The sequence below is a fragment of the Caretta caretta genome, chromosome 2 (genome assembly GCF_965140235.1).
Source record: "Caretta caretta isolate rCarCar2 chromosome 2, rCarCar1.hap1, whole genome shotgun sequence".
Classification (NCBI taxonomy): domain Eukaryota; kingdom Metazoa; phylum Chordata; order Testudines; family Cheloniidae; genus Caretta; species Caretta caretta.
The window spans coordinates 76,115,096-76,127,106 of record NC_134207.1 but is presented as its reverse complement, the minus strand read 5'-3'; the positions used below and the strand labels follow the sequence as shown (position 1 = coordinate 76,127,106).

The following is a 12,011-nucleotide window of genomic DNA, read 5'->3' as shown; positions in this document are numbered from 1 at the left end:
TGCTGAAAGCAATTTTTTAATACACATAAGGGTTAAGTATACAAAATATTCAAAAATAGAAAATGAAATTAATAAGAATTATATTTAAAAACAAGATTAGGTATGTATAAAGCCAAAAGACATGGGTTAAATATAATTAAAACTACAAAACAGAGCAAACAAAAGTTAAATATAGTTTTTAAAAGAAAAAAGGAAAGTTATTCAAAACACAATAATGGCAAATGCTAGATACAATTATTTTTAAAAACAGTACAATCAAAATTCAGAAAATGGAAGGGTTAAAATACTCTACATAGCGACAATAAGCTATGATGAATAACATCAAAGCAACAGACACTAGGCTGGGGTTAAGTAAGGAAAAGTGGAATTCAGCTTTAGTCAAGAGATAATGAGGGGGAATTTTTATGTCTCTTTACTTGTGTCTGTACTTGGTTGGTCCGTCAGACCCCAGTCCTGCAAAGCAGCTCCACGCAGACAGACCCCTGACCTGCATGGCGCATATCTAACTACACTGGTGTCTGCACAGTAGAGCAGTTTGCAGGACTGGGGCCTAAATTAATGTTACTAGATTACAAACTCTTCAGGGCAGGTCCCATGCTTTTTTATTTGGCTGTATGATGTCTAGAACATTTTGGGGGCTCAGCAAATAAAAAATATGTTCACTGGCCAATAACAGTTAGTCCTGATTTCAACTAAGTCAATGTCAAATTCATATATGCACACCTGAGAAGATACTGGATATTGACCAATGAGCACAAACAGGATCGGTTCTCATTTACACTAGTGTAAACCTGGAGTAAAATCACTGAAGACAATGAAGTTACTTTGGATTTACACTGTCGTACAGAGATCAGAATCCAGCCTCCATCCATTCTTTCATCAGTTATTGCTGTTATAAAAGATTGGACTAAGTGAAAAAAGGCAGTTCTAAAAAAAGATGTATCGATGGGGTGGGTATTAAGGTTGCCTGACCCTTAAAAGCATCCCTGACAACCACAAATGAAAGATTTTGAAACTCACACAACCAGGTCACAAATAATACTGAAAGTACAAAAGGTATTTATTTAGTGTAAAGTTTAAAACTATGATAGGATGAGAAATTTGAGGGAGAGGATTAAAAATGTCTACTTCCTCTCAGTATGATTGGTCACCAAGCAGTGTCAATTTCAAACGGACTTTTTCCTCTACCCAGGTTTTGGAATTGTCTGTCCTCTTCTGGGGGGCCTCTTGCATAGTTAAACAGCATCTGAGGTAACTGATCTCTTATTCAATAAATGTTACATATAAATAATAAAGTTTAAGAAAATTTACACAGAACAATATGAGTTTACAAATATCACAGAGCACTGCAACGAAGTATGGTTTATCATAACTAGTCTGTCCTTCACACTTAATACTTCAAGGCCAAGACTTTAAAAATGGGACTCTACAGTAGAGCTACAACTTCCATATTTTAGCACCTAACTAAGCAGCCTGATTTTCAGATGTGATGAGCACCTAACAAATCCCACTGACATCATCAACTAGTCATTTAGGTCAAATGCTCCATATACCATTATCGATCCCAGGAGCCATCCAGTTCCCCAAAATGCTATATAAAAAAAGTATGGTAATTATAGTTCCATTCAAAGCACTGTGGAAAATGTGTAAAGTGCTGAAGTTCATGTAGTGTGGATTTTAGGCAGACTAACTTATCAAACAATGATCTGGCATTAAAACAAAAATCATGTATAATTCTTACCATGGCATTTTCTCCTTCTCAAGTGTACGATCATGCTGCAAACATAAAAGCTAAATTTCACTAAGGCATCTTGGTCAAATACATGTTTTCTAATGTAAATGTAACACGTCACTAAACTTTCCATTGCAAGGGGGACACATCAATGTACATAAACATGAATTTGTTTTTATCCGCTTTAAAAATAATTATAGCTAACATGTCTTTGGAATTGTGTATATCCCAAATATATATGGGCTCTTTAATATCCTTTCAGGTAAATAAGATAAATGATAACCAACTCTAAATAAGAGTCGTTTTTTAAATAATTTCTAGTAATACCTGCTCCATACCATGCAAGAAATTATGAATAAATAATATTAATACTCAAAAACAGTCTTTGTCAATATAAAAGAAAACAAAAAAGATGCCATTTTATAAACATTATCTGTTACCCAATTTTGCAAGGTATCTTTACATACAGTTTCTCCACTTTCTTCATAAACATGAAGGAGGCAGGGTAGGTTCTCCCTTTAACTTTACTAATTGCTATTTGGAAAAAGCTCCTCATATAAGAGTATATTCTCTCAATGACCCTGATCATGTTCCCAGAGAAGTGTGTGGCAAATTTCCTGTTACTGTACTATACACACACATATACATTTTGTCTTTCTTCTACCTATCTGCCAGTATGTATCACCTCCCTCATGTCTTCTTTTCTCCCCTCAACTTAGCTTCCCTACTCATATTCTTTTTAAAAATGTATACGCCAGCTGCAAGCCACCTTCTAATCCTCCTGCAAAGTTTTCCAAAGTTTGGGAAATCCTACATAACAAGCTCTAGGAAAAGAAGATGCATCAGTCTCAATTCTACCAACATATAACGAGGTAAGAGAAAATTAGATGCAGTGTTATCAACCCATGCTTTTTAGTGGACATTAGAATAAAGAAACACTGCCTTTTATTTTTAAATCAAAGAACTATTGAATGTTGCTAGAAAACAAAATCACTTATTAAAAATGACAGTGGTGCACAGATCAAATTTATCTATCTAGTTGGTTTAGTGCCAAAAAAAGTTTTTTGAATACCATTGAATATACTGGAACAATTTGGCTTAGGAAAATCAAGATGTCCTCTATGTGCCTTTGGATGATGATGTGTGAAACAGACAGAAGGCAGCTTAATTTTAATGAGGTAGTTTGACCAGGACTGTACATAGCTAAAAAAATGTCTTGACTAGTAAATGAACTAGCCTGACATTGGTTTAGAGAGAGTATACTACTTTCCATTATTATAAAATGGAAATCCTTTTCAAAGATACAATCTGGTTATGTATACAGACCCAAGATTCTATTAACATTTGACAATTTTTAGTCATACAGTACCTGTTGAAAGGAGCTTTCTATCTTTATTTCCAGCTCTTGAATGTGATTAATAGCTTTGTTAACACATGGAGATGGAGTATTTACAAAAGCACAACTACGACGCCTGGTGGGGTAACCTAGGAGCATCTCTTTATTCTTATCTGAAAACAAAATACACACCAAAAGTCACATATAAATGTCCGCATTTTTTTCCATTCATTTTCAAGTAGTAAATCTTGGTTTTATGATTAAGAAGACATAGCAACTAGCTCTAACAATGTGAATGTATTTTGCACGAAGTCTAGCCCACTGTCATTTACAACAGCAAACATCAAATTTCAGATTTTAAGAAAATGCAAGAAGTTAGCAGAGGATTAAAAATACAATCTAAAAGGTGAAAGGAGAAACTCAAGAAAGTATAGAAAAATGCAAAGAAGAAGAAACTAAAAAATAAAGAGACAAGACAAAGGAATCTGAGGCCAAAAAGCAATTTAATGCATTCCTCCATCTAAGGCTCATCACAAGTGAAATGAGTTTGATGGTTTATTTCTAGCCCTTAGTGGATAATTGTCCAAATCAGGAAAATGACAACAACAAGTAACAGGAAACGAGTGCCAACTTCTGCTCTAGAAAGGCCCAGAGTGGAACAGAAATGGTGAAAGAATATCTCTGGTGGACCCGCTTGGCAGCTCTGCATATACTACACCTAGCTCTAGCCAGTGTACTCTTTTACTTTTTGGAGGAATGAAAGCATAGAACAATCCTTTTCATTTTGGGGCAGTGAAACTATCCCAGGAATAAACTATTTTAAGCAAACACTTACATTAAAAAACTATAAGGTTTCCTTGAGTCCCCTACTCAATTCTGTTACCTGATAAAAAACCAGATTGTGCCACCTGACTCACATGCAGCAGTATCTTAATGACCTGCTGAATAAGATACTGTACAACTTAAGTAAGGGTATCAGAGTCTGACCCAAAATATCATCTATTGAAGAAACAAGGATGCTGAATCCAAACAAGAGTTTTGAAGAAAATATAGCGAATGCCATGTGGCTGTCCTGCAGAACTCCTGGATATAAACTGATGTAAGGCTAGCTACTATTACTGATGTACCTGAGACTACATATACCTTTATATGCTCTGAAGATTCAGATATAACAATAAATCAGATTAAGATGTAACAACGAATATGATACGATACAGCCATTTATATATAATTCCCTTGGAGAAAGTTTCACCTAATCTCTTGGTGTCAAATGAGACAAAAATTTGGACGGACTTTTCTATTGACTTTAACCCATTCCAGATGAAAACCAAGGACCTTTTAACCAAAATTTATGGTGAAGGGCATTATCAGGATAGGAATGACACCCTGCAGAAAATGTTGGCATGATAATTGACTACTGTCATAAATATAAAGGGAAGGGTAAACCCCTTTGAAATCCTTCCTGGCCAGGGGAAAGCTCCTCTCACCTGTAAAGGGTTAAGAAGTTAAAGGTAACCTCGCTGGCACCTGACCAAAATGACCAATGAGGAGACAAGATACTTTCAAAAGCTGGGAGGAGGGAGAGAAACAAAGGGTCTGTGTGTCTGTCTATATGCTGTTTCTGCCGGGGATAGACCAGGAATGGAGTCTTAGAACTTTTAGTAAATAATCTAGCTAGGTATGTGTTAGATTATGATTTCTTTAAATGGCTGAGAAAAGAATTGTGCTGAATAGAATAACTGTTTCTGTCTGTGTATCTTTTTTGTAACTTAAGGTTTTGCCTAGAGGGGTTCTCTATGTTTTGAATCTAATTACCCTGTAAGGTATCTACCATCCTGATTTTACAGAGGTGATTTCTATTTACTTCTATTTCTATTAAAAGTCTTCTTGTATGAAAACTGAATGCTTTTTCATTGTTCTCAGATCCAAGGGTTTGGGTCTGTAGTCACCTAGGCAAATTGGTGAGGCTTTTTACCAAACCTTGTGCAGAAAGTGGGGTAAGGTTTTGGGAAGTATTTTGGGGGGAAAGACGTGTCCAAACAGCTCTTCCCCAGTAACCAGTATTTGTTTGGTGGTGGTAGCGGCCAATCCAAGGACAAAGGGTGGAATATTTTGTACCTTGGGGAAGTTTTGACCTAAGCTGGTAAAGAGAAGCTTAGGAGGTTTTTCATGCAGGTCCCCACATCTGTACCCTAGAGTTCAGAGTGGGAGAGGAACCTTGACAACTACAATAAACATCAAACACTGCCTCTGGAAGGAAACATGGATGACTGTATCTGGAGCTAGCTATACCCCTATAATGCAGTATTTGCTCTCCCCCTATGCCCTGAGGTACAATCTCTTTTGCAGGTCCCCCTGAAGTACTACAGTTCTACTTCATGCATAATGTGGGCCAGTACCTATAAGGCATTATCTGGTTCAAAGGCTGCATAGTTAAAATGAAAAAATATCAGGAAATGCAAGAGTTAAGAATCCCAGAGCAATTTTATTTCAAATTTATTGTAAATATGTAGAATCTTCTATTCCCATTTGATTTGTTAAATCTGTATTAGATTAATATTTTTGAAATATATTTCCAAAGGCGTGAAGGATATGGCCAGATTAATATTGCTGTGAGTGTTGCAGTTCCTGATTTTCTTTAAATCACTAGTTTAACTGAGCAAGCTCACTTTTCCTTCTTATCTTTTAAAAATCAGATTCTTAAATTCTTTAATTTTATTAGATAAAGAAAATTACCCTCTAACTGCTCGATTTTCTCCTCAATAGATTATAACCATGGGTTACAAGCAGGACTTCACAAATCTACTCACTGGTGGCAAGTAAGAAGTGTACCTTGGTGAAAAGGGTCTCACTCATCATTTTTTGCAGAATTTAAGATTTAATTTAAAAGGACACTTAATTTCAAATCTAATCAATTTCAGTTTTTCCAGACAGAAGAACTGAACTCTAACTTCAGGGGAAGAAGAGCCAAGAGTAGGTAGTGGCTTGAGTTTAAACGTTCTATAGCACTGTCTCCACAATAGGATTGTGAAGCAGTACTGTGGGCACAAGGAGAGCCAAACAAGCAAAAAACATATTAAGTACAGTTAAAAAACATAAAAATAAAGCAATTACTTAAATCTTGTTTGACGGCTTTAAAAGTCTGAACCAACCGAAAACTGTACAATACAAAGTCTTTATAGGAAACTTACCAGGTGATGGCTGACTACTATCCTTAGAAGAGCAGGAAAGTGATTGCATTTCAAGCACAATTGCCAATATTAGCTTGCAGCCTAATTTAAAAATGAATTATATATTATTGATTAAAAACAAATACATCTATTTCATCAGTACAAAATTTATTTAATCCATGTTAATTAGCCATAAAATTGGTCAAAACCACCAAGAGATTTTTATTATGGGTTCAAATCTTCTACCAATAGAAAAGCATGTGTGAGACAGCTGATGATATTACAAAGCATCAGATTAAACCACTTTAATTAACAAACTTGATTAAAAATAGTTATAAAAAATGTGGATAAGACCAAACCATTAACTCTTCATTTATATGACGTGACTTTCTAAGCTGTGCATGTTATTTTGCATCCTGTCATGATAACAAAAATTATCAAGGACTGTAAAACTTTAAGAAACCATATGGATGACCTATAATATAAATTCAATCTAAAGAACAGACAGTGATGACATTCCCTAAATGTGTAAAGTGAGAAACAACTGAAGAATTGTTCTCTGGATGGATAAAAGACACACAGGGAAAAAACTACTTACTTAATCCCAAAGAAGTTTACAGTTAAAGGTTATGACAGTAAATAACATATACCTTTTAAAAATAGTAAGAATTGAAAATAACTCCAATGATCAGTTAAAGTAATTTATTTCAATATTTTGTTACCCTTACAATTAATATATTCAGTTGAATAATATCAACATGTGAATATTCACCTTATCTATTCCAAGAACAACCCATTAAAAAAAAATCTAAGGAACTCCATTATACGTACACATAAAATGGATATATATTATTGTACTATATAAAAGTAGGGGGAGTCTCCAGAACGTAAGAGAAAGAAGGATCAGTCTACCATGGGCTAAAAACTGGACAACACTAGGCAACTGAGTTCCAGGCTCAAACCTCTTTAGTTGCTGTCCTGCAGACTTTCAGCACACACAGAGCACAGTGATATAAATAATGGAATGGATATGTAGATCCATGTGGTACTCCAGATTCTGCCAAAAAGTTATTGGAAATTACAGCAATTAGAGAATATCTCCAGTGCTATAATGATAAATATCCCCACACCACATCTTTCAAGATTGATGGTGTGATTCTATGTATAAGAAAAATGACCATTTGTATCATTGTTACCACTGTTATACAATTGCAACGATTTTTATACAAAGTGTACCATGTAAAGTGTCAATGGAAAAGTTATAATCTATCACATAGGATTATCCTCTTTATATGCATCATCTTTATATCTAAAGTTATGAATATTGGCTATGTATTTGTATCTCCAACATCTGTTTTGTTTCTGGGAAACACCCTCCAGATAGATTATACTTTTCTATCAGGGCTAAACAGCCATGTGTTGATGGCCAATTAAGAACATGCCATGCTCTTAATGGGCCATTGAAGAAATTCATCCCACCCAGTAAGCATTTCCTGTGGATGTCTCAGAAAGAATATGAGCAATTGCTGCCGCTGTGAGACAGCAAAGTATGTAAGGGTATGTAAGGACATGTGACCCTGGACTCCATCTTGGGCCAGTTACTTTCCATGTATGCAGGCTACGGGCTTTGGTTGGGACAGTAAACCTCCATGTACATGGCAAAGGATATAAAAGATCCTGAGACACCTCCATTTTGCCTCTTTCCTGGTCTAATTCTCTGCACTGTGGGTTTACAACAAAAAGCAGCATCTTGAACTATGGAGGACCTTCCAATCTTTTGGAGGTTACCAGAGAGACTTTGCAAACCAGCGGTCTATTCCATCACTGCCAGAAACCTGATATAAGGACTTTGTAATCATTTGTATGTGTGTGTTCTATTAATCATTTATAACTCTCTTCTTTTCTTTTATTAATAAATCTTCAGTTAGTTTACTAAGGATTGGCTGACAGCGTGATATTTGGGTAAGATCTAAGATATGTATTGATCTGGGGTAAGTGTCTGATACTTTGGGATCAGTAAGAACCTCACATATGGTGAAATGAGGTTTCAGTAACCTCTCAATATATTAGACTTGATTGTCTGGATGGGAGTCAAGGGCTGAAATGCTTAAAGCAGACTGTGTTTGGCTTCTGGTTAACCAGTGTGGTAGTGCAGAAGCTCTTTTGTTACTGGCTTGGTGAATCTAATTATAGAACAAATCACAGTTTTGGGGGATTGTCTGCCCTATTTTTTGCTTCATGCCCTCAGTGTGGCATTCTCAGTGTGATCTATCCCAGGCACCCAGTCACACATGGCTCCTACATGCATATCACAAAATGTGGGGTACCTCATCCCATGCACTAAATGCCCCAATATCAACTATGTGGCTGAAACAAGACAATCATTACACTCTCAAATGAACTCTCACAGAAAAACGATATAAGACAAGAGCACCATATCACCCACAGGTGAAATTTTTCACAAAGCAATCACTCCATATTTGACTTCTCAGTCCTAATCCTCAAAGGAAATCTGCACAACACTTTCTGAAGATGAGGTACGAGCTTAAAAGTCATAACTTAGCTACCCATTGAAAATCATGGACTTAATAAAGACATTCGATCTATGGATTACTACAAGAACCTGTAACCTACTAACTCTTTTTTTTTGTCCTATGACTGTCGAGGTGTTAACTGGCCACTTTACCTTGAATGGTCCCTTACAGTGTGTATTAACTACTTATGCTAAACGATCTATTCCACATTGTATTTAGCTGTAAAACTCGGAATATATTTCCCAGATCTGAAGAAGAGCTCTGAGTAGGCTCAAAAGCTTGTCTTTCACCAAGAGAAGGTGGTCCAATAAAAGATATTACCTCACTCAAGTTGGCTTGGTCTACACTACAGAGTTAGGTCAACGTAAGGCAGTTTATGTCGACCTAACTCTGTAAGTGTCTACACCGCTGATACAAGGAGCGTAGTGTGAACATGTAAAAGTGATTTAATTACTGTGATGGCTGTACATTGATGTAACTTTGGTCGACTTAATTTTATAGCGTAGACTTGCCCGTTGTCTAATATCCTGGTACCAACACTGCTATCACAATGCTACAAAAAGGAATTTTAAACGTGAAATAAAAATATCAAGGTGGATAAAAATAAATGATTTCTAATTTAAATTAAATATATTTTTAAAAATAAACCTATTTAAAAGTAGTTGAAATTATGACAATTTACATTAACACAAAGTTGCTATAATCTATTAAAGTCACTTAAATAAAAGTATATGTTTGCTGCTGAAGTTTTAAAGAAAAATCCAGCCACTGAGTTGATGGAAGTCACTGGCTAAGCACCTGGAATCAGAGCTTGTTGAAGTGTTAAACCAGCTTTTGACAGCAGTAACCACTTATTCAGGTGCAAAGAGAATATTTTCTCCATTTCAGTTTATTCAACCAACTCATTTCATTGACTAGCTCACTCAAAATTGAGAAAATAAGTGGGAATTGAAAAAACCTCTTCTCCCCATTTATTAATAAAAATAATGTGTGCAGAGGATGAAACCTACTAATTCTAAAAATTCAAAGGGCATGGTGACCAAAAACAATCAGTTTCATTCACTAACTACAGATAAAACTTCCTGTGATTAATAAATCAGTTCATTTTTAATTCAAAACATGTTTTGATACACTTAATTTTTTCCCTTATGTATCCAGCACATTTAAGGTACTGTAATTATATTTAACAAATAAAAACAACTTTAAAATACTAGTTTTGCTCATTTTAGTTGAATCTTAAGGTCCATTCAAATGGACCTTGACACTAATTATGAGTAAAAAATTAATCATCTGATAACTAAAAATGCATTATTCACCATTTTCTAACATAATAAAAATGTAAAAACTAAGAATCTGAAAAAAAAGTATGTTAAGCAATGTAATTGCTTAAACAAACGTATACATATACAGTGTATCCTCCTGGTTATCAAAAAGAAGTTAGTGTAAATGCTATATTAGTTGCAAATCAACATGTTTTAATAATTATCAACCAATGAAAATCAACCTTTATTTAGGAAAATAACTAAAAACTACAAATGCAGAACAAGATTAAAATCAATTCTTTAAGTCAATGTTTCCTACTTGCTAATTTAACTATTAAAATTGGTGCTTTGAATCAACCCATCCTGAAAAATATGAACAAATGAGTTTAGAAATACTGTTAATCAAATGGACACATTTGTACATCTAGTACAATGGGACCCCACTTCTAACTGAGCTTTTGATTACTAACTCAATACAACAGTGATTAATAATAAAAAGAATAATAATAGATATTAGAAAGAAATGTCACATCAGTACAAAATATTGACATAATCCTTAGCATACCATACTTTTGGAAATCAATGTATAAAAGAGGAAAAAATGTTTTTTATTTTACATCCACTAAGCAAGATCTATCTACATCAGTGAACAATTGGGCATATGTAAACAAAGAGCCCAAGATATAGTCTTTTGGACCTGTGTCTCAATATGTTCATCAACTGGTCTCAAAGCATCAAATCTGTTATGAAACATGGCAGAAAAAACACAAATGAACCAAGTGCCAAATGAAAAGCCATAAAGATCATGGCAGACCACTAGAATGGATTTGTTTATGAAGAAAAATGCAGAAAGCATTATTGTTTTGTATTATTATATAGACTCTTTTATTTAGAAAACCTGAACAATATTAGAATCATAGACTATCAGGATTGGAAGGGACCTCAGGAGGTCATCTAGTCCAACCCCTCTGCTCAAAGCAGGACCAATCCCCAATTTTTGCCCCAAATCTCTAAATGGCCCCCTCAAGGATTGAACTCACAACCCTGGGTTTAGCAGGCCAATGCTCAAACCACTGAGCTATCCAACAATTCACAGACTGAAGGCTTTGAACTAGATTTTTAAATCAGGTTCACAATGCATGCAAAAATGCAGTTACACTGCACAATTCGCTAACTGTGCGTAAACTGCATGGTAACTTCAGATACAAACACATCTAATTAGCCATTTGTGCAGGTACCTCATTTGCCCTTTCACAGATTTGCTCACCTAATATTTTTGAAATCCCCGAAAGGATTATCTCTAACAATGGGCCTCAGTGTTTCTCAAAGGAATTTGCCAATTTGGCTAAAACACAGAACTTTAAATACATTTCTGTCAGGACCTGAACAGCAGCTCCATGGGTATGTCTACACAGCAAAGAAAAACCAGTGGCTGGCTCCTGCCAGCTGACTAGGGCTTGGGTTCTGGGGCTGTTTCATCACTGGAGCCCAAGCTCTGGGACCCTCCCACCCTGCAGGGTCCTAGCCCAAGCCCTGAAATCTACACAGCAATGAAACAGTCCCACAGCCCGAGCCTCGCAGGCCCAAGTTAGCTAGCACCGGCCAGCCGTGAGTGTCTAATTGCTGTGTAGACATACCCTGTGTTGCTCAAAAGCTTTTCTCTCTCTCATCAAAAGAAGTTGGTCCAATAAAAGGTATTACCTCACCCACCTTGTCTCTCTGACAGGATGTCAGCTGCTGGAATCCTGCAAAGTGATGCAGAGTTATTCTGCTAGCTAACTCTAGCAGCCAGACCAAGTTGTCCAGGCTGAGGCCATGTCTATAAATCTGGTGAAGACACTCTATGCAGACAGGAGAGAGCTCTCCCGTCAGCATAAAAAAAACACCTCCACAAGCGGCATAAGCTTTGTTGGCAGGAAAAGCTCTCCTGCCAACATAACACTGTACGTGTAACTTATGTGGCTCGGCGGGAATGGG

The 12,011-nt window shown here is 35.9% G+C and overlaps 1 protein-coding gene across 1 annotated transcript in view; it reads right to left on the bottom strand.

Annotated features, from left to right (window-relative positions):
• CCDC178 (coiled-coil domain containing 178) overlaps positions 1 to 12,011 on the bottom strand; it is a 364,864-nt gene that overhangs the window by 324,871 nt on the left and 27,982 nt on the right. The window contains 3 exon segments of the mRNA XM_048840566.2: positions 1,742 to 1,776; positions 3,102 to 3,241; positions 6,260 to 6,340. Coding sequence (XP_048696523.2) covers positions 1,742 to 1,776; positions 3,102 to 3,241; positions 6,260 to 6,340 — 256 coding nt within the window.